General features: G+C 51.6%; 2 protein-coding genes across 2 annotated transcripts; both read right to left on the bottom strand.

Annotated features, from left to right (window-relative positions):
• Positions 1 to 692: 692 nt before the first annotated feature.
• On the bottom strand, positions 693 to 9,796 carry GNB3 (G protein subunit beta 3). The gene is made up of 10 exons (XM_065676231.1): positions 9,584 to 9,796; positions 5,225 to 5,326; positions 4,644 to 4,682; positions 4,372 to 4,478; positions 4,208 to 4,271; positions 3,929 to 4,091; positions 3,757 to 3,823; positions 2,810 to 3,011; positions 1,693 to 1,909; positions 693 to 871 (listed from the first exon to the last, which is right to left on the bottom strand). Exons 2-10 carry the CDS (start codon positions 5,279 to 5,281, stop codon positions 765 to 767), a joined length of 1,023 nt encoding a protein of 340 aa, XP_065532303.1. The 5' UTR covers positions 5,282 to 5,326; positions 9,584 to 9,796; the 3' UTR covers positions 693 to 764.
• A 1,838-nt stretch (positions 9,797 to 11,634) lies between these two features.
• P3H3 (prolyl 3-hydroxylase 3) lies at positions 11,635 to 22,706 on the bottom strand. Its single transcript, XM_065676236.1, has 15 exons — positions 22,201 to 22,706; positions 21,928 to 22,080; positions 21,014 to 21,206; positions 20,792 to 20,923; positions 19,227 to 19,360; positions 18,849 to 18,938; positions 18,457 to 18,509; positions 18,207 to 18,265; positions 16,908 to 17,032; positions 16,717 to 16,812; positions 15,598 to 15,748; positions 15,309 to 15,426; positions 12,893 to 12,968; positions 12,329 to 12,469; positions 11,635 to 12,037 (listed from the first exon to the last, which is right to left on the bottom strand). The coding sequence occupies exons 1-15, from the start codon at positions 22,618 to 22,620 to the stop codon at positions 11,825 to 11,827; spliced, it is 2,154 nt and encodes a 717-aa protein (XP_065532308.1). The 5' UTR covers positions 22,621 to 22,706; the 3' UTR covers positions 11,635 to 11,824.
• Positions 22,707 to 22,817: the final 111 nt, after the last annotated feature.

Raw genomic sequence — 22,817 nt, forward strand, 5'->3', positions numbered from 1 at the left:
CTTATGTGAGCTTTCTTTATTTGCCTGGGCTATGGAGGTCTGTAACAGACTTGAAAATGGGCTGATGGCTACTGGTTCAACAGGGTCACCACACAATGCAGGGGTGAGGCAAAAAGAGAAGGAACAGCAAGAAGCAGACAATAAATAAGAATAAATATAATGATTCCTGGTATTCCGACAGGCCTGAGGGCTATCTCTCCCTCATTTGTGCATAGATAAGATTTGAGCTAAGTCTTCCCCAATGGAAAATGAGCCCAATTTACACTAGCTTTTTGTCTGAGGTTGTATGATAGAATTCTCAAACCCAGTATGTCTCTGAAGCTGTCTGCAGGGATACAGGACAGCTGCACAGAGAAGCACAGGTTTAAGTTTGGGACAGGTGTTGGATGAGGGGCCCTCTGAAGGATGGCTGTTGATGCAGGTAGAGGTGTTTGAAGGAAGATGCAGGGTGTCTGAACTGTAATGTAAAGTCCTGAGATATAATGAACAGTGTTTTGCAGGTGTTCAAACCTGCACAAGGCTGAAAGCTGCTGGGCCTGTTTAGAGGTGAAGAGAAGGGCCTGTGTGTGTTCCTGCTCCCCAGCTCCCCCTCCCCAAACTCTCCTTTCCCTTTCACTCTGGGAGACCCCTACAAGCAACCTGTGTCTAGAGACAAGCGGGAGTGATAGGTAGGCATTTCTGTTGTGCTCAGCTGACAATGCTGTTTGCATGGGCTCTGGTTGTAGACCATGCTTCCGCTGCTCTTTCCCTCTCTGCTTCTGGCTTCAGTTCCAAATCTTGAGGAAGCTGTCCCAGGAGCCAGTAGCAACGGCCATGCCATCTGCCGTCACCCCTAAGCAGCTCACTCTGTTGTCGTGGCCAGAAAGGATTCCTATGGGGGGAAAGAAGAGAGGTCAGGAAAAGAAATGGGGCCTGGGATTGATGAAAGGGTTGACTATACTGAGGACATGCATTGTAACTGTGTACCTACACCCCTGTGTATAGTTACACAACATGTCATGATCAGCATGCGGCTAATAAGAACAAACGTGCAGAAGAACTTTTGTGCATGGCATGCAACCACCACCCACCCATAGAACTGGCCATAAAACAGTATTATTGGGAAGGTCTGACTAGCAGAATCCTGCTTTTGCCCTGGAGCAGTGGTAGTACTAAGAAAGGAAGTGACATCCTTGATAAGTCTGAGAAATAGCTATGCTATTTCTGCATAGGCTGTATTGTAAATATTCAGAGGCTAGGGGCCACATCTGAAAGAACATTGCACTTGGGTGTATTCTATGTATGAGCATCCCAAAGGTGTTGGATGGAAGCTCGGGTCCATACTCAGCTTGGTGCCCTGCCATCAAGTGGCACTGTGAGTAGCTGGAGCTGGCAAAAGGCAGAGGCTGGGAAAAAGTAGGAAATTCTACTGGTGCTTGTGAGCAGTTACAACTGCTAATAGGAGCCTTGATGCTCTTTTCCCCCTTGAAACAACATTGTTTACACGCATGACTTCCTTAGCATTAAAGATGAGAGTTCTACACAAGAGAGCTGTATTAGTTATGGCGGGCTCCTTAAGTGTGAGGAAGCTTTGTGGGGTTTCAGTCAGAGTAGGATGTGCCCCTTTTAGAAAAGATTAAGGCCTGTTCATTGCGTTGGCAGGCACAGACGACCTTGCAGGGAATGAAAGGAGCACGCCGAGGAGCCACTCACCCACACGCTCTGCTTTCAGGGAGTCCCAGATGTTGCAGTTGAAGTCGTCATACCCAGCAAGCAAGAGGCGCCCGCTGCGGGAGAAGGCGACGGATGTGATCCCGCAGATGATGCTCTCATGAGAGTACACGATGAGCTCCTGGTCTGCCCGGAGGTCAAAGAGGCGGCAGGTGGCATCATCGGAGCCGGTGCAGATGGCTTCACCGTTAGGGAAGAACTGAGGAGGGCACACACCAGGTTTTATTTAGGCTGTGCCTTACAGATTTCCTCACCTCTTCACCTCCCTGTTAACTACGACGAAGCCACGGAAGTAGGAAAACCCAGTGGGACAAAACACTGGATCGTAAAAGTTCAGTCTGCTGAACAGGGAGATCTTATCCTAAGATCTAGTAAAGCCATACCATCTTGAGAAAACAACTAACCTAGGGGCTAGAGCTGCTGCAAGACGCTATAGTCTTGAGGAAGGACACCAGTGTCCCTTTGACTCCAGCTGTTATTTTGGGGGTTGACAAGTGTCCACCCATGATTTGCCAGATGGGGTCTGACACGATTCAGAGCTACGAGAGCCCTCCTCTGATCCTCATACCCCAACCTTCTCATACACACGTCTGTGTCCTTGCCATGAGGAGCAAAGAAGGGCTCCTCAGTGGCAGGTATGGCAGAAAATTGTGTGGATGGCAGAGCAGCCATGGGAGAGGTGAGAAAAGCTGTACTAACCAAAGCCAGTGAAGGGTGGTCCGAGCAACAGACGCTGCAGGAAGCTGGCGGACTCATTTAGTTAGCCACATGGGATTAAACTAACATGTTTCTTGTCCTGCTACCTCTAGGGCTCTGGTTTGAATCCTTTCCTCTGAGGGGGATACTTGCCCCCAAACATCTGTGCTGCTTCCTGTGAAGACTGAATTTTCAGAAGACCTCCCCAGGAACAGCCAGCCTCCAAACTTCAGTGAACTCAGGCTCTTCCTGCTTCAGCCTGGATCACGGGGCCAAGGAAGGTCTCCCGAGACCCTTGCTCCCTACACGACTATGACAGCTTCTTTCACCTTGTCCCAGGACCCCATTTCAGAGCCGGTCCCTTTTCCTTGCCTCCCCAGCACTGTGCAGCCAGCATACGTACGCAGATGGCGTTGATATCGGACTCGTGCCCTGAGAAGGTCTGGCGGCAGGTGCCCTCTCGCACGTCCCACAGTTTGGCAGTAGCATCGCAAGCCCCAGAGATGAAGAGTTTGAAGTCTGGGGAGACGGCCAAGCTCATACAGTCACCGGTGTGACCCAGGAACACCGTCTTCTGCTGCCCTGTCTCAATGTCCCAGAGTGCGCTGTGGGCGAAGAGAGAGGTGGTCAGAGCCATCCCAGGCAGAACAGAGCTACAGATGGGCTAAAGAGCTGCCACACTCACAGACAGAAGGAGGGCAGCCATGGGTCTGGCTAAGCATGGGAAGATGAGGGTATCCCTGGAGTCAGCTGTATACAACAGGAGACGTCTTCACAGCTGTTACTAGTCATACCTTTGCCAAAGCAGAGTTAGACTAAGACTGGGGGTGTGTGAGGTTTGACCCTATACCCATAACTGCAACAGTTGAAGGAAATACTGAGGGAAGGTTAAGAAGACCCCACAGGCAACCAGGTGACAAAGGTCTGCTGTATCCACACGCATAGGATGCATGGGCCACGTTTGCTGGGATCCCACGATGCAGCCAGGCAAACAAGCTCAGTGTAGCCTTGATCTCTGATGGAAATGCTGCGTCCTGTCTCATCCTCAGTCAAGAGGTTCTTCCACATAAATTGATCGTGTTTTCTGTCATGACACTGTGCTTTGTGAGAGCTGACAACATGGTCCTTACTGCTTCATCAATAGACCTGCATTTTGACATGTCCTCCACTGGGATAAGAAGCACGTGTTCTGGAGGAAGGATGACTATGGCTTCCCAAGGTGCTTTTTGTGGCCTCCATGTGTAGGAGGAATTAGTCCTTAGTGGACTGCTATAGAACTAAAGTACTGCACTGGCCTCTAGGCACCAGAGATCACATCACTGGGATGCAGATGCAGAAGGTAACACTCACCATGTGGTATCTCCAGAGCTAGTCACAATGTTGTTGTCATCAAGAAATCGGCAGCAGGAGAGGTAACCTGGGAGGGAGATGGGAACAAGCAAATATGAGAAATGGAGCAGGGCTACAGGAGTAAGGTTTGGAAGCAGAGGGCACCCAGGCTGCAGGCAGGGAGCACACACACCTGTATGGGCTGAGAGCTCCCTGCTCACTTTGACGTTGCCTTCACGAGTCTTGAGGCTGTAGATGGAGCACATGTTGTCGAGGCCTCCACAGGCCACAAAATTGCCCGAGGGGGCATAGGCACAGGTCATGACCCAGGAAGAACGCAAAGGGATGGCATGAACCTGGGAGGACAAGAAACCGTGTCAGGCTTCTAGCAGCAGAGAGAGCAGGACAAGGGCATTAGCTCCAAGGGGACCCACTCCAGCATCCCGGTTTGCTGCAGCCGTCTGACTCCTACCTTGTTAGTTGTGTATGTGTCCCACACGATCAGTTTCCCATCTTGAGAGGCACTGACCAGAAGTCTGTAAGAGAGGAACAAGGCCGTGTTAGTAGGTCTCTTCCCATCAGAGCCTTCTTGCCCTTCACACCCATGTGCTGTCCTGCACCCAGCATGTCTCTCACTTGGAGTCTGTGGACCAGTGCATGGCGTAGATCTTGGCCAGGTGCCCACGCAGGGTTCTTCGGGTCCGCATCTGGATGCGGCCAACAACCTCCACACCGGACACAATCTGAGGAAACAGGGGGAGAGGAAGAATTCACCTTGGACTTGCAGGAGCTGTATTCTTCCCACATTGCTGCCGTCTAACTCCATTCCCAACTGCAGAGAGTCCCCCTTGGAGTGGTGCTGGCTGACACCCCGACACCCTCACGTGCCCGGCCAGCTCTGTCCTTACCTGAGCAAGCGTTGTGTCTGCACAGGCTTTCCGGGCGTCCTGGAGAAGAGACAAGAGCAGAAGGGTCAGGAAAGAAGCCGTGTGACGATGGCAATGGGGAATGTAGGGGCATGGCCTAGGGAATGCTGCAAGTAGGAACTGCGGCTTTGCTGTGTTTTGACTTGGCCAGCACAGGGAGATCCCAGTCTGTGACCAGAGCACCTTGGCACCAGTCAAACATCAGGAGGGTGAGCCAAAAGCTGCTCAGCATCCAGTGCCCTGATGGACACCCTTTCCATGGATCCTCCCAGCTGGCAGAACAGAGGTCCTGGGGACACACTACACTCTGGCCCTGTGCAGACACAATGCTGATAGCCACTTCTTTCTCACCATTGTAGTGTCCCTTCTTCATTCCCTTCCTTTCCCTTTCTTCCCCCCACCATACTATGATGATCTCTACCAGCACTTAAAGGTCTGTGCGGAACTGCAGGGGCTCAAGGATATAGGTGGAGAAGGCACCACCCCACATTGTGGCTGAGGAGGACAACATGGACAGGAGGTAGACACCCTCTTAGCAGTTTCGTGACTGCTGCCAACGTTACCGCAATCTGCTTCTTCAGCTGCTCAGCCTCCTGCTTCATCTGTTCCATTTCCCCCATCTTTCTGACCTAGGGGTGCCTCTTCTGCGTGGGGCAGCCTTGATTCTGGGGAGAGAAATCCAGGGAGAGAGGTGTGAAATAGAAAGGACACTGATGTGACTGCTCAGTTATGCAAATGTAGGCAACTCTAACGAAAGCTGTGCAACCATTTCTTGCCTGAGTGCTTGGTAATGTGCTGTAGCTGGTCAAAGCCTTTAGCAAGATCGTATTTGACCTGATCAAAGGTCCGTTTGGTCTGGTATCCCATACACTGAGAAGCTGAAGACCTCTACAGCTTCTGACGGGGGTTCTGGCCACACTTGTGCCCTCACCTCTTTGTTTTTCATCTTTCCATCCCAAGCCCTGCCAAGTTCTGGGTCTGCCTCATTGGCTTCTCCCTGTCCGTAGCCAAGCTGTCCCTGGCCATGGCCGAGCTGTCCCTCTCAGATCCAGGAGGAGGAGCCCCATGGCTGTCTCAGGTCATTTGTCCCAGGCAAAAGCATCACCAGGCAGTGCCCACCTCGGGGGTGGTCTTTGACCATCAAGTGAAAAGGATCTGTAAAGACCTACATAAGTAGATAGCGGTATTTCTCCTACTTTCCTTGCCCCAGGTTTTCATTGATGTTCAAAGCCAGAGGCAGCATTAGTTGAAAACCCTTGATGGAATTTTCTTCTATGCATTTGTCGACACAATTTTGGTGCCTATGTCAAAGTCTAGCATCCTCTGTAGCCCTCAGGCTCTGCAAAGAAGATTGGTTCTGTTACTCCGCAAAGGCACTAGTTCCACTTGGTGGTCCCTAGCTTTTGAGTTGGAAGACTCCACAAGTAACTAGTCTCTATTCACCTCAGCATCGCTTGGTATTTTACAGATCTTTGTCATATCTGTCTTCATCCATCTCTTTTGCAGACTGCAGAGCACACTTATTCATTCCTCCCATGTAAGCCACTGCATTCCATCACCTCTGCTGTTCTCTAAGCCCTTTTAGGTTGCTTACAGAGTGTAGGTGATCTGTTTTTGCAGAGAGCAGTGAACCAGACCTGCAATCCATATCCAAGATCCAGGTGCACACAGCAGCTCTGTCCTCTCTTCTGTGGGCACTTAAAACTTCCCCAGTGATTCCAGCATCTCCCACTCTTGTAGCCGAATTGGGTCTTTAATTGCTTCAATCTTTCTCCTAGGTGTGTGTGAGTGGTCAGAAATGCTCTGTGTGTTGATAACAGTTAGAACCAGTGCTTTGCCCCAAGGCCAATCCATGGGCCTCCAAGGCCCCAAGGCCGATCTCCTAATCCATGTGGGTCACACCACCTCCATCCCCCTCTTGCCTGCTGTGTGAAGGCCTCATTTCTTCCAGCCAACGGGGTTTTGGGTCCTGCCATGCCAGGCTGCACTCTTGCTGTGGGCAAGCTCAAGCAGGTATCTCCCAGGTCCCACTTTTGCCTGCTGCTTCTTAGAGCTCTCTGAGTTCCCCTCCAGAATCCCTTCCCCTAATGTCTCCGTGGCTTTGCTTTGTTCCTGCAGGCAGAGTGAGTTTCTGCTTGGTCAATGACTCCTGCAGCATGGTTTTGACTTTGGGAAATACAGGGGGATACAGATTTCCCCTAGCTCCTGGAAAGCTCCTGGAAAGCATGATCCTATTCCAGCGGGAAGCTATTTCAGGCTATATTTGCAGAGAAAAGCTTGCGCCTGCTGCCCTCAAGCCTGACCAGAGCTGTAGCACCGCTGCCTGCCCCCTGCCCACGCACTGGATGTGGCTGCTGGCCCCAGCACATGGCAAGGGAGCAGGAGAGGAGCCCAGGGCTGCAGTCAGAGCCCAGAGGCACATGCCCCAGCCACACTGAAGGATGGGGAAAGACCAGCACATGAGCTGTGCCCTTTTCACTGTTGTTTTCCTCTCTCCTTTAGACAGAACAGTGATGAGGGAACAGCAAGGATGCATAGCTGCACCTGGTGGAGTGATGCTGGACATAGAAGCTCACCTCCATGCACTTATCCTTTGGGAAGGAGCTGGGCACCCCATGCCACCTCTCGGCTAAGTGACAGACTGGCGAGATGCTGGGGAAGGCCCTTCAGCTTTCAGAAGGCCTTCTGGAAGGAAGCATCCTCCTTATCTTGTGGTGTTTGCCCCTCAGTTTCAGTGTACAGTCAGGCTGCAGAGACTGCATCCAGCTCTGGTCACTGCCTACCAACACACCAAGTGGCAGACCTGAACTTCCAGCCACACACCTTTGCCCATCTGAGATTATTGTCCATCCACCTGCCCTAGCCTGTCTTTGTGGACCTCTGGTTATGCCCACCCAGGCCTGCATGAAGAGAGGAGCCTTGTTCTCTCTTCCTTCCAACTTGTGCCCCACGTGAAGCTGGCTGCACGTCCTCCTCATGGCACATTGGAACCCCAGCCTTCTTCACCTCTCTCCCCCATTTTTATCATGTTCTTTCCCTCTCTGGGTGTTTCTTTCTCTACTCTGTCACTACCATGGGAGCACCAGTTCACAGGCTCCTGCTCTGTGAAGATGCACAACAAAACAAGGGGGTTTCAGAGCCGTCAGACAGATAAAAGGGTAGGGGCATGGTGTCGAGGATGGATAAAAAGGGCTAAATATAGAGAAGGCGCAGCTCAGGTTCAGGACTCTGTCCGAACCTTTAAATCCCTCTGGAGGAACACTCTAAATGAAGCTGGGAATTGTTCTCAGCCTCACAAGGACAAGGAGCCACAGATGAGCGATAATAATAGCTCCAGCGTTGCCTGTCGCCTCCAGCCGTCACATCCCACTGCAGGTTGTGAAGAGTGAGTTACCTGGTCCTCAGCTGCCTCCCAGGAGCACCATGGCGGGGATGCGAAAGAGCAGCTCCTCGTGGTCCTGTACACTTAGGACAGGGAACGCCGGAACCAAATGGGGGAAGAACAGAGGAAAGACGAATGGAGCTTGGAGTCAAGCCAAGGCATGTTCCTGCCATGACCAGTGGGACCCTAGGGATGCACATTTGTTGTGAATCCGCAGCTCAGCTCGTGATCTCTCATGGTAGCTGCCCAGCCTGCTTTTAATGGGAAAGGCTTCCAAACGGTGCATACTCGATGCTTTCTCAAGGTCAGCGCTCTTGCATGTGGATGCTAAGCAGTAGAGGAAACCAAGTCCTTAGATACCTTTGGAAAAGCAATTCGTCACCATCCGCATTGCAAAGAGCTACTGCCAGGAGGATCTTTGCACCAGCACTGGTCCAGAGTCAGTTCAAGCCAGCCCTCTTCTGAGCTCTGCCTTGGCTGTGCTCATCCAGTTCACAGTCCTTGGCTTTAGAAACCACGTTTCATTCTTCTGCTCTCTGACATGACGGTCCTTTCCCCTCCTGCCTTCCCTGCCACGCTTGCTGGAGGCACCTGCTGTAGCGCTCCTGTCTGTGGGCAACCAGACCCATCCTGAGCCCTTGGGTGTCTGTTTGCAGCAGACCAAATGCCTCTGCCATGCTGTGAGGATGACAGAGATCCAGAACCATCCACCTTTTGCTGCCATACCATGACTTCTCAGGATAGTGGCTACATCCCTTGCACCATGCCATGGCTGTGGTCCAGCCTGCGCCCCAGGGGCTGTCCTACCGAGCCACCTGCATCAGTCTCATGGGGATCAGGGCACAAGTGATGGGTGGGAAGAAGGGAGAGGTGAACCCCCTTATTTCCTATCCTCCAGGCAGCTTTCCCCTCCCTGGGGAGGGAGTGATCCCTCTTCAGGAGGCCTGTAGGTGGAAAAGGGAAAGGGGCAGGAGGGAGGACTGAATATTAATAGGCAGCAGTCCTGGGTCTCTGTGTAATCCCTAGCTGGGCTTCGCATGCTCGCCCTGGTGACCCTGGGCTCCTTGCAGAGCCGGATACAGAGATGATCCCTCTTCCCCTGTGATGGAGATCAAAGGCCAGGGTAAAATTACCCTGCTCTGCTCCTTACTTTCTGAAGGCTCCTTCTCCATCCAGAAAAGCAGTCAGCTGCAAAGAGGTGTGCACAGTGGTGCATCACGAGTGCAGGACTGTGTACCACAGTGAGTACCAGGTCCCTCAGAGGAAGTGTAACCTCCCTGTTCCAGTCCAGAAACTGGTGAGATTCACCTGCCAAGGGGAGAACAAGCAACCCCATCCCGGTGCAAAACCGCTCATCATTGTAAAGACATCTCAGTGCTAACACAAATCCCTTCCCCACCATCATCTTCTCTCCCACATCCTCTGATGGAATCAGCCCTTGTACAAAGACTCCCTACAAAACCACACCAAGAAACTCAGGCTCCCAAGTGCCAGGCTAACCAAGGTGACCTCAGACATCACAAGAAGGCAGCATCCTTACCGGGATCTGTAGAGCGAGGTGGGTTGTGGTCCCCCCTGGATGGGACCCTCACGGCCTTTTTCCCCTGCTGAGACACCGCTCCCCGCCAGCCAGAAGCCCCTTGTCACTGTGTGGTGTCCACTCGGTCCAGCACGTCCGCACGGCGAGTCCCTTGCTCCCGCTCTGCTCCTCAGCCTCTCCCAGGACTGATCTCCCCATGGGAAGGCTGTGGACGGGAGGGGCCGGGGGAGGGCTGATTCCAGGAGCAGCGTCAGGCAAATTAAATCAGACACCAGAGACTTGGGGAAATCGGATTGGGACGTAATGCAAAGCAGGTGGGATGGGGAGGGGTGAAAAGAGAGAGTAGCACGCTGCTCCTGAAGGGAAAGAAGCCATCATGGGCGCGTTGGACTCCTTCTGTTCGTATCAGCAACTAATAAAGTGCAGATTAGCCAGAACAGGCCAGGATTAACCAGCCACTGGGGCAGGGCTTGCTGCACCTCACAGTGCACAGGAATTCCCGTTTTCCCAGGGACAGTGTGCCACCACTCATATGCTGGGTATGGTGGGAAGAGGGATGGTGCCACCCACAGTGGCCTCTCAAAGGGAAAACCAATGGCAGCGCCAGGCTCACCCCCTCTCTGGGCAGCAAACTGGGCTCTGTATGGGGGAACCAGAACCGGGCACAGGGGTTAGGGGTGGCAGATTTGGTGGTGTGCCTTTTGGCAGCCACTTTAGTGGGATGCTGCGAGGGGATTATCTTGGCCTCAATCTCTTTTAATCTCTCCCACGGCTTTGGCCCAAGCCTGAGATAAATACCTTTTAACGGATCTCATCTGACGTCAGGAGGCCATCAGTCTAATCACCCAAGCCAACTTTGGGCAAAGCGAGCCAGAGATGTGGATATGGGCCCCTCACCCCCAACATGTCCCCATCAAGGCAGGAACCAGCCAGCACCCCTACATGGATCATGGGGAGGTTGTGGGAGTGCACAGGTGTGCTGGACCTATCGCTAGGGAAAGGGCAGTTGGAACACACACATCAAACTGCCTTTTTCCTGTGACCCTGGGGAGGATGGAGGCAAAGGGGCTGCTGGCGCAGGTTTCCCAAGCTTGTGTGTTAAGGAAGTGTGGGGATTTGGGCAGAGGAAAGTCTTCCCTTCCCATGGAGCAGAGGCTCTGTGCCAACAGCCATGAGGGATCACCCACCCAGCTCTTACACCACTGGCCCTGGCCCTAAAGATTTATTCCAGCTGAACTTTAGGCGAGGTCTCCATGCATAAGTCTCATCAAGGCCTCATCATGTCATGACCAGAGATTGATCTCTGGCTCTAACGCTTCCCAAGAAAAGGGTCACTGCTCTTTTTGGTACTCCATACCCACCCCATTCAATTCCTGTTTGGCTACAATATAATCCCATCTCAGGACACTAATCCCTGGGCTGTGACAGCAGATTGTATTTGTATCAGGGTGGAAACTGCTAAGCAAAGTATCTCCTTTGCTTTCCGGGCAATTTGGTGCATGGAGAGAAGGGAGAAAAAGAAGAGAGGCCTTGCTGCAGCGAAACCTGAGTGTACAGGGCTCTTCCTAAGGGCACTCCTCACCCTTCCCAAGGGTTAGCCATGGCAGAGCTGACTTTCTCTCTTGTTCCCTTACTGGAAGTAGCTGGCATCTGAGCAAAGACTTTGTTTCCCTTCACTGAGGGCTCACGCTCCTTCCATCATTTGTTAAGTAAATTTCCAACAGCAATGAGTGTGCGCATCTTCCTCCCGGCGAATAGACTCAAGCTCCCGCAACATCTGTGTCCAGCATTTTGCTTTTATTCCATACAGTTCCTCACCTTCTCCTTCTCAGACCAGTTGCGAGGTTCTGGAGTGTGCAGGTGCCTAGGAAACTCAGAGGCTTCTGGTTTAAGTTCCTGAATGTGAAGACGGCCCTTGCTGAAAGACCCCAGGCTCCTCCTCCCCCCGTCAGATTTGGCCCTGGAAGCTGGCACTGCGAGGAGTGGGGTGAGGAGACCCTACCTTCTGACTTCTGAGTGGCAAAGACACTGTGGTGAGGCAGTGAAGAAAGTTCCTGGTGTCACCAATTTTAATAACTCTGTCCCTGCTCCCATTTTTCAGCTGCTGGGATGTCACAAAGAAGAAAGCTACATCCCTCCCCATCACTACGGCTCTAGCATGCTAATACACTGCTCCAGGCCTCTGTGGTCCTGGTGCTACCATGACCTGGTGCTAATCCTGCCCCTGGGGCCCCTTGTTACTCAGAACTCATCTCTGGGCCGCAGCTCCTTGGGATGCTGTGTGCTGTCCAAGCCAGGCCTGTGTCTCCGGCTTGTATACCTGGTTTCACTGCTGGGAACAGGAGGCTCTGAGGAGGATCTGCCACTGCCATCAGCTCCTTGATGTTCTTCTCTATCAGTCTGGTCCTGCTCCACAGCCCTCTGCTCTATCAGCTCCTCTGCCTTCACCCGTTCCTACAGCCATGGAGACAGAGATGATGTGAACCCCTCCCTGCTAGGGGTCCTGGCTCAGAGGGACTGAAAAGACACATCTCATCTTTGCCACATCCATCCAACCCACCTAGAGCCCATTCTGTCTTGCAGGATCCATCAGAGACTAGTCCCTCCACCAGGTATCTTGTCAGAGGACAACCCTCAGCTGCTGCACTAGGCCCTGCCCCATGGGAAAGCCCACAAGCCATTCTCTGGGGGGATTTGATCTTGCTGGGAAGTACTTGTAACCCGTTCTCCAGCCTGGTCCTTTACCTGCTCCGCGTGCTCCTGGGAGTGTGTGTACCAGAGAGCAATGGCACAGCGCCTTCCACGGCTCACTGCCCAGACGCCATGGGGGTTCTCCTTGCCAGAGCTGAAGGCTACCAGCCTCCCACACTTAGGATGCACCTTGGCCTGCCAGAAGAGAAAGAAGAGACTATGAAGCCAGCAGCCTCCTGCTCTGGGACAAATGGCCTTTCTATGGAGGTCGTGTTGCCTCTGGGAAGTCAGAACAGCAGAGAGCCACCAGGTAACCACTGCCAGTCCATGAGCAAAGCAGATGTTGGGGAGGAACAGACAGAATCAAAGGGACAACAGAGGTTGCAGACACCCACAGACTAGAAGAGCCTGGACCGTCTCAGTTAAGAAAGAGTTAAACTCTCTTTTGTCTGACATTTGCCTCAATTTGCCTTTAGCTGCTCCTATTTGAATATGCCACCGCACCAGTACTGGATTGGTTTTGGGACGGTGGAATCCAGCAACCAACTAGCTTCCTCCCACACAGACCAAGTCTCACACTCTGTCCTCCCTCCCTCTTATGTCTACTCCCAGACTTACTGTGACAGTCACAGTGTCCATTTCAGTGAAGAAAAGGCCTCCACCTTGGAAGTCATCATTGAGGTAGAGAATGCCACTGCAGACAAAAACAAAGAGGACATATGGGAAGGTGAAGCTCATTCCTCCCAGGTGCTTCCCCATGCTCCTTGTCACAGGAGGCTGTGAATACCACAGATTCAAAAGTAGACCAGTTAGCAGAATCCATTTGAGGGTGTTAAATACAGCAGTGCCTAACTCAGGTGGTCCCTGAGCTTCAAGCCACAGGAGGCTAAGAGAATATTCCAGGGAGTTACCTCTACACGCTTGTCCTGGTTTGGTTTGGTTTGAATCTTCTGCAGCATACATCTGTAGCACCATTGTGACAATGCCCTGGACTACACAGACCTTCATTCTGACATGGCATGATACTGTTTATGCTTTAAGATTGGGAATAATGCAAAGCCTGGAAGAGGAGGCTGATCAGCAAATGAAGCCATGTCTTAAGAGTGACAGAATTTCAGAGTAACATAAGAACGGTGAAGAAGAGGCTCAGTGCAAGCAAAAAACAAAATTAAAACAAGACATTTCTTTACTAATGTTAGACAACAAAGTAGTGAGGATGGTGTGCAGTGCAGGTAAGATCACAGCTGACTAGTGAAAGAATGGACTACAAGCTATTTGCATTCCTCTTGGCGTTCAGCTAAGCCGATAGAAAACATCAGAGGAAAGGAGGCTCATCACTGGGACTGGGAGAAAGAAACAGAAATCACCACTGCGCTGCTGAAGCAAAACGTTAAGGACATAAGGACAGTGAGAGGATTACCAGCCCTGAAAGCCAGGAAGGCATAGCTCTTGTGTCATAGGGGTTTAATAAGACAGTGAAGTCAGGGTGGTAACATGACTGTGGAAAAGCAAGGAGAGTTCTCACAAGCATGAAAGGGCAGGAGGGTAAGGATAATGGTTGAAGCATAAACAGGACTGTTAGCCCAACTGGAGCAGTCTGGAGGCCTTTAGACTCCCATTTCTGACATGGATTGTTGTGGGACAAGAGGTAAATGTAACAAGTCTCACAATATAAGATGGGGGCACTAAAAGGAGATCGGGATGGCCACACAAGCATTGACAAAACAGCTGGTTTCCCAGGGAAATGGTTGATTTCAGCGGTTTGGACTGCAGTAAAAGTACTGAGAACAGTGCCATAGGGAAAGGTGAAGAAGAGCACGTGAGCAGCGCAGTGAGTAGCGCACCACCGGCACCGAAAGGAGTATTGTTCACCTGGAGGTGGATTACTGGGACTGTTGGACCCCTGGGCCCAATCCTGTTCAATAATTAATGACTATAGCACAAATACAGAGAAGAGATCCAGGAAGTTTGCAGCACAGGGGCATATTTCAAAAGGACACTGGAAGAGCTCAGCCCTTGTGAGTTCCTTGGTCAATTATAATTGACTCTGCAAAAGGACAGGAATACTCCTGGAAATAACTCAGTGGCAGAGATCCCAGGAAGATGCTTTAACGTTTATTCAAGGAAAAGTCAGAGAAGCCCACTCCTCAGGGAGGAGTGAGGTGACAGGACAGCTTTCCCAGTTACGTGATAGAGCCTGGTAACTTTACAATCTGACTATACCAAGTCAGCATCTATACCAGAAGGGAAATGGACTCAGTGATACTGGAATTCCCTCCAAGTCCCACATGTTTACCATAGGCTGCTCAAAGATTTCCTCCTCTGGGTACAGCTACCACTCAAAGAAAAAGCAAATAAGATTTCTGGATGCCCAAGGATGGGATGGGAAATAGGAAGAATCAACTGTAGTGCACTGACCACATTTGGCTGCAGTGTGCAATAACTGTCACCATCTTCAAAACACATTTCAGGTTCTTTTAGAGATGAGTAACAAAACCTGTCACAGGCTGGGAAAAAACTCTCACACGGAATGGAAAAACCCAAGACAAAGTATTGACAGTGAATCTTGGGAGAGATGAACAGACAGGATAGTCACTGACTGCTCAACCAAAGGAAACACAAGGCGCTTGGTTTTCCCTCTCCTGTAATACCCAGAAAAATGTGGAAGACAGAACTTGATTAGAAAAAACAGAGTGTCATAAGGGCTAGCAGTGGACTGTAGAACTGTGGGAGACCTACAAGACAACAATCTGGTATCATGGTTCTAGTCTGTGCAGCCTTCCAGCATCATTCTGCTCTCCATTAATGCTGGCTCTGAGGAGGCAGAAAGAGCAAATCTTCCCAGCCTAGGGAAGGTGTTTCACTCCTCGTTCTGAAGCCACTGATGAAGCCTTACACCTGATGCTACAGTCCTGGCTTGCTTTGAGCCATCAATCCATCACCTGGTTTCTATAATCTGAGCTCATCCCCAGGTGGGGCTGAGGAGACATTCTGATCTCCACATGATCTAATGCAGGTCCCTTTCTTCTCTTACCTGTAGTCCCTGTACACATAGGCAGGTGGTTCTTTCCAGCACTCTTGCCCCTCAGGATCCAAGAGACAATTATCAGCATGGACAGGGTGACTAAGATCCATGCGACCTTCCTGTTCCTCTGAAAAGGGGAGTCAAAAAAGAATATGGGAATTTTCAGTTTCAATTAAAAACAAGGCAGAAAGAAAGGGGCACAGGGAGAGTAAAGGGAAGCGAGTCTCCTGAGAGTACATGGCTGGAACTTAGGAGACTCTCCAGGAGACGGGCGCTAACAGGGTGAAAGATTCTTTACCATCTACGGCTGTGCGGCACACAAGGTGTGTGAAGGAGAAATGCAGTTTCTTTCCAGGAGTAAAATAGGATTCTACGATTTTCCGTGATTTCTCACTGGCCTGCAGAAGCAATTTGGCGTCTCTCCAGTCCACGTCCCCATTCTGGGCCAGCTACAAGCAGAAAACAATGCTGTTAAAATACTTGCACAAAAAGGCACTCTAAAAAACGATGGGTACACGTACACAGTACAAAGAAGAGACCTGTGTAAAAGTCCTGTGGTCACACATCGAAGAAAAGAACATGTTTTCTCGTGTAAATGTAAATCAGGAGTACACCTGTACAGCACAGCAATTCCCTCCTTCTACTCAGCACATGAAGCCACACCTGGAATGCAGCATCATTTTGAGTCCCTCAGTGCACAAGCGATACAAGCAAACTGGAGTGAGTATTCAGTCAAGGGTCTTAAGACGGCAGGGGTGTTGGAGCATGTCTAAAAAGGCTGAAAGGGCTGAGTTTCTTCAGCCTACAGAAGGCCAAAGGAGGATCTAACTACAGTCTCCTTTCACCTCTAAGGGCATTACAGAGACGATGGGGATAATCTCTTCTCTTTTTGGTCACTGAAAAGAGAAGAGGCAACAGGCAAAAGCTGCAGCAAGGAAAATTTTCGTTAGATGTAAAGGAAAACTTAAGTCTTCCTCAGAGTGGTACACACTGAAACAGGTGCCCAGAGGGGCTGGGGAATCATCACTCCGGGAGATGATCAGGACTTGCCTGCACAAAACCTTAAAGGATCTCATCTAGCTTTGGATTAGCCATGCTGTGAGCAGGGGGTCCCATTAGAGATCTCCAGAAGCTCCTTCCATCTTATCCTCCAGTTACCAGCTAAGCATGTCTGTAAGACTGCACAGGGACAAGGAACAATCCTGAAACGCTGTGTCACAGGAGGGAGAGCATTTATCAAGCCCGCCACGTAAAACATGCCTAAACGTGATCGTGGAGGGGAGACTGCACATGCGCTTGTGAGGAAGATAACACTCCTGTGCCTCCATCCAGAGTGCACTCCACAGAGACAAATATTTGGGTGACAAACACTGTTTCTGGACAATCAGGAAAGTGTCAGACTCACAGAGCCACTTACTTGCATGGCCCTCAGAACAGTTAAGCCTTCAAATCTCTCATGTGGGGTATGAGGTGACCGTCTTGCCCGGTAGCCATCTCCTGCTTCTCCTGCGGCCTAGAAGGGTACAGATGACATGCCTTAGGCTGCCATCTCTCCTTCATGGAAATGCTGCAGTCCTGCATTCTGAGGAGGCAAGACTCAGGCCTCACCTTTGTCAACCGGAGAAGGTCCTTACACTCAGACTCCGTCAACACTCTGTCGAACACAACCCTCTGGGTTCCATTCATCTGGTGGGAATCCATCGTGACAGCAATATCCTCAAAAGGCAAAGGCCCTGTTGAGAAGCAAGTACAGATAGGCATGAGCAAACTTTGGACAAGAAGCTCTCAGACACCAACCCCCAGTCCGGATAAGGAAGTGGAGGGACACTATACATTCTCTGAGAAGAGAGGACAGTTGCCCAGAAGTGCCCATTCCTCGCAGACCTGGGCCACTTGCACCCCTCACATGCTTCAGGGGAGCCAGAGCATCAGCTGGGGAAGCTGGCCTACAGCGAGTGCTTCAGGAGCCAGCAGAAACCTGGGGCCTGCTGGGAGAGCAGCAGGGAAAAGTTGAGTGCTCTGTGGATCGCAGCAGCAGAACAGGTCCAGCCTACTGGGGTGAGGCTCTGGAGAAAAGAAGCAGGTAAACATCTCCATCAACCCTCCTTTCCATCACACATCTCATCCTAAAATTATCACCAGTGAATCTTTCTACTTTCTTCAGCCCCAAAGAGAAGCAATGGGTATTAGTTGGTGATCTGATCTTTTGATCTTTGGCCTTTTTTCTCCCCCACCTCTGACCTCTGGATGGTCAAGAATTCAAAGGCACTCAGTCCCCCAGAATGATCTGCTCTCCCATGTATCATAGCAGAGAACTACTTGGGATCATTTCAAGCAAAGACTCCAGGACAGACCCCTACAAGAGGCTGTGTGTCCACACATAGGAACAGAGGACCAGCAAGAACATGGTACTCTGCACCGCAGTCTATAGCATTTAGCCACAAAACTTTTGGACTTGTGTTTTTCAGGGAAAGACTTGCCCAAGCCGAATAGTCTGCTTCCAGTTTCCATTTCCCCACCCCGTTTCCCCTTGTCCTCTTCAGAAAAACGGTGTTTGAAGTTGGGCTGGTGGAGTTGAACCAGGTTTGGTGTACACACTCCTGCCATACTGAACAGGGATCTGCATGTCCATAGACTTGTCATGTATTCAGGCATCACTGTTCTCAGCTTCTCCAGCCACAATGCTCTTTGAGTTCCCATCCCAGAGACATATGCAGTGAGATTTTGCAAGTTTACACATGCATCAAAGAGGGAGAAAAGAAACAGTAAGAGGACTTGCTCAGCCATTCGAGTCAGTCTGCATCTATGCTAGCATTCCAATGTCTGAGAATGGAAGAAAAGACAGCACTTAGCTGGGCTAAGTCCAGCTGACTGCATCCAGGTCCTTCCTCAAGCTCTTTTACTTACCCCTCTTATCCCTCTCTTCCACATCCAGAGTTTCCTGCTTTTGCTTCTCCTGATCCTCTCTCGGGAGCAAGGGAAAAAACAGAGACCAGGGCTGTCAGAACACAGAGCTATGCCTAACTATCCTCTGTGGTAGCATTTCACACCCTTCCTGTTCCAGTTTAGTCCATTCCTCAGTAGGTATTACTACTCCTTGTATCATCCCCTACTTCCAACACTTACATTTCTGTCCTATTCAACTTGGCAACCTTACCTGTGTTTCTCCTTTAGGTTTTCAGGAATCAGCTCATCCGGAGTCCAAAGATCCTGTAGGAACAAATGCAGATGGTTCAGTACATAACATTCTCCCACATCAGATCACATCAAACAGCCAGTTCCTTGTCCCACTTCTCCAGTGAATACCAGACCAATGCTTCTTGCCTGCTTCTGACAACCACAGTGGGCTATGCATATGGTTACAGCAGCAATTTCAAACTAACTGCAGCCCTGGAGCAGTCTAAAGGCCCTAAAGACTCCCCTCATAAGGACTCGGGGGTCCTTCTCATCAGCATTTGATCCTGTCTGAATCATGTGCTATTGAAATGAATTCTGGTCACTCTGTTGGTGAAATCAGGGCAGGAAGATTAAGAAGATACCGATACTTACAGGGTCATTAAAAGTTCCTCCTAGATGCTCCACTGCATAATAAATCAACTTCTTCTCCATCAAAGATCTCTGCACATAATGTTGAATACTCTAAGGAAGCAAAGAGGCTGTTAAACAATCACCTCCTAAAAGACAAAACCGTTCCTCTATAGGGCAGAAAGCTGCCCCAGCACACTGCTGTGCACTTTGAAAACCAGGTTCTGTCCTGAAGGGACCCTGCCTGGTACAGACTAGAAGTAAACTCAGGCTCCAGTTTCTTTACTCCTGGGCTTGGCACACATTTGCAGTGAAACGTGTTTCCCTTTTTGTCTCCTGGACAAAATCCTGTTGTATGGGACAGAGGAGGGCCAAAAAGTAGAGACCTGGGGTTGTAACTACCTCTCTGGCTGTGACAGCTGTGTCCTCTCCCAGTTCTGTGCGATACTGGTTCATCTTCTCCAACATTGGCTCGTCCGCAGGATAGAAGAGCAAGTAGGAAGCAGCACATTCAGCAGCCAGCGCCTGGTTCCCAACTTGTGCAGGGACAGAAAAGAACAAACAGATATGTCTCTGAAAGAGTCAATGTTAGCAGCATATGTGCATAGGCCAGCAGCAGCCAACACTCTGCTTGGGATCAGGCAGCAGGAGGCCTTACAACAGACTATACATGGTCCCACCTCCCTCACCCAATGGACATGATGAGGGGTCTGGAGGCTTCTTGGAAATACAAGTTTTACCAGTGGTCTGACAGAAGAGATGAGACAGCTGGGACAATGTAGAAGGGAGCAAGAGGTATCCAAGAGAAGAGCTGAGGGACATGTGAAGGTGACAGAATGACCAATATAATGACAAGCCATCAGTTCAGTGAGGGCAGGCAGGGCTTGATGTACAGTGAGACTGGAGTTTGCCATAGTGATAACAGTATCTGGCTTGCGAAGTAAGATTAACAATATCACTTAGCAAAACAGGATTTAGTAATAGGACTTTGTATAAGCAATGCATTCCTTACTGACCACATTAACCTAGAAAGAGGAACTAAAGTACTGATGAAAGGGGCCTGCCCCAGAGGGTGCCAAAGACTGGATGATTATCAAAGAAACAAGTCAGCAGAAACGGTGGTAACAGTGAAAGGTGAAGGTGGCAGTGAGAGACTGTGAGCACTCAGTTCAGGACGGAAAAGGCTTGCCCCCTCCACACCCTCAGGGAGCATGCACGCTCATTTACATAGCAAAAGAGGACAATTGAATGCAGAGAAGATAGAGTACTAATTAACATCCTGATTCACCAACTTCGGACCAATGAAATGTAATTTCTTTATTCTCTCAAATGCACAGAATCATAGAATAGTTAGGGTTGGAAAGGACCTTAAGCTCATCTAGTTCCAACCCCCCTGGTATAGACTGATGTATGCAGAACGAGGGTGTGCCTGCTCTGTGCAGCTGCCACCTAGCACCCTATCTTGTGCAAAAGAGCAAGAGTACCTCGACTCTGTGTTGGTACTGGCATTTTGCACACGAGGTAAACAATCCCACTTTTGGGACTACAGGCTGACTCAGAAGGAACACCACTGCTGAGATGAGATATATATGCATGACCTAGATAGGAAGCAGGGGCCTGGTCCGGAGCCATGTACTGAACAAGCGTATAAAATACACAGCAGATAGTTGGTGCAAGGGAAAATAAGAGAGTGCTGGAAGAAAGAAGTGGGAACAGCCACACATTACAGAAGCTGCACAAGTAAAACTGAAGTGGATCACAAGGCACCTCTCCCAAGGTGGCCCCAGGTTTGAGAAAGAAAAGAGAGGTTCTGGGAAGAGTTGGCTGGGGGATAGAAGGAGGGAGGGACAGGTAGAGCTCAGGTCAATGTGCCACTTCTCCCATGACATGCTGCCCTCCAGGCCCAGAAGAAAAGGACAAGTTTAGGGGTGCCACAGCATCACACGCTGGGTTGTGGTTCTGCTCACCTTGATCATAGGCAAACTGCAGCAAATCAAGATGAGAAGGGATGAAATCTTCCGTGGCAGAAATCCGCCCTGGCTTTGTGGCAATTTCAAGGACACACTGCTGTCTGCACTTCAAAACCTGAATATAATGGGCTGCAAGAGAGAAGAGCAAGAAAGGCAGTAGCTCACGCTTCTTCCGGTCAGGAGCACTGGGAACCCAACCCTCTGTGCATCTAATGCTACCTGCAATGGCTTCGTACAAGCCGGGCTGCATCTCCTCCTCCTCCTCGTTATCCTCATCCTCCCAAGGCCCTTCACAGAGGGCACGACACTCTTCCAGTGCTGACAGCGCCTCTGTGAGCGACTCCTCCAGCCTGGCCACAGCCTGCAGGTACTCATCTGCATCGTAATGCTGCACCCCAGCCTCATAGGCTTCCTGCGAAAGACAGATCCAGGTCCCTCATCAGCCCGGGTGACACCAAAGGATGCCTGAGCCTTCAAGTCGCTGACAGGGTAGTACTGACACCTAGGGGCCTGCCCCATTACACACAGCCCACCACGCAGCGACAGCTCATCTTCTGGGCTTAAGCCAAACACAGTTCTCCGAGGCCCTGCAGCCTGCTGTAACTGTCGCCAAGGTCTCTGTGAAACGCTTGCTCTGGTTTGTCTTCATCCTGAAGAGAAGGCCTTAGGGAGACCTTCTTGCAGCCTTTCAACTGTGAAAAGGGGGGATTTTAAGAAAGACTGAGCAAGACTTTTGACCAGGGCCTGTAGGGACAGGACAAGAAGCACTGGCTCTAAACTGAAAGAGGGTAGATCTAGACTGGAGATAAGGAAGACATTTGTTATGATGAGGGTGGTGAGACACTGGAGCAGCTTGCCCAGAGAAGCTGTGGCTGCCCCATCCCTGGCACTGTTCAGGGCCAGGTTGGACAGGGTTTGGAGCACCCTGGTCTAGTGGAAGGTGTCCCTGCCCGTGGCAGAACATTGGACTAAGGTGACCTTTAAAGGCCCCTTCCAGCCTAAATCATTCTGTGATTCTATGTGTGGGGCCCTGTCTCAAGCCATGGCTCTTGCATGGGGACAGCTCAGGGTCCCAGTCTGGTCCCTAGGATGGGTCAGAGCTGCCGATGCCCGGCTCTGCACCGAACCCTCACCCAGTGCGGCGTGGCCTCCAGGTCTCGGAAGTTGTCCGACCTCACCCCTGACATCCGCCGGTACTTCTCGATGTCCTCCCGCATTTGGAGGTGCTGGGGATTAGCGACGAAGAAGGTGTGAGCGGCGGACACGGCCTGATCCAGCTTCTTCAGCTGCGGAGAGAAGGCAGCAGCAGCGCCCGTCACACTCCCGCGGGGCCCCTCTTCACAGCCACCCGTCACCCCGGATTCACGGGCAGGGCGCCCTCGCCCACCGCCTGCCCTGCTGCCCACCTGGAAGAAGGCCACCTGGAGGTAGTTGTAGGGCTCCCGACGCTCGAAGTCGCGGCGGATGGCGCGGCTGGCGCGGTGGGCGGACGGCGCGGCGCCCAGCCGGCGCCCCAGGCAGTGCTGGAGGCAGTCGGCGCGCTGCAGCACCGGCCCGAACAGGGCGGCCTCCCACGGCCCGGCCCCCGGCGGCCCGTCCACGAAAGCCGCCTCCCGGCGGCAGGCGGAGCGGCAGGCGCGGAGAGCCGCCCGCAGCCCCGCGTAGCTGTGCAGGGCGCGCTGCAGCAGCTCGGCCGCCCGCGCCCAGTCCCGGGCGAAGTAAGCCCGCACGCCGTCGGCGTACAGCAGGTCATAGGGAACCAGGCGGCCCGGCGACGTGGCGGCGGCGGCGGCGAGCAGGAGGCACAGGCAGAGGCGTGAGGCCATCGCCGAGCCGCCGGCGAGGAGGAGAAGAAGGAGGAGGAGGAGGAGGAGAGGGGTCCGCGGCGGGCAGGCGTCCTAGCGGGCCCCGGGCTAGGCCCACCCCAGGGGCCGGGCAGGGCGGGCCGGCGGGCGGTGCCGGGTGGAGGAGCAGGGGGGAGACATCTGACACGAGGTTATGGTTAACGTATCTGAACCCGCGC

Source organism: Lathamus discolor, chromosome 4 (assembly GCF_037157495.1).
Source record: "Lathamus discolor isolate bLatDis1 chromosome 4, bLatDis1.hap1, whole genome shotgun sequence".
NCBI lineage: Eukaryota > Metazoa > Chordata > Aves > Psittaciformes > Psittacidae > Lathamus > Lathamus discolor.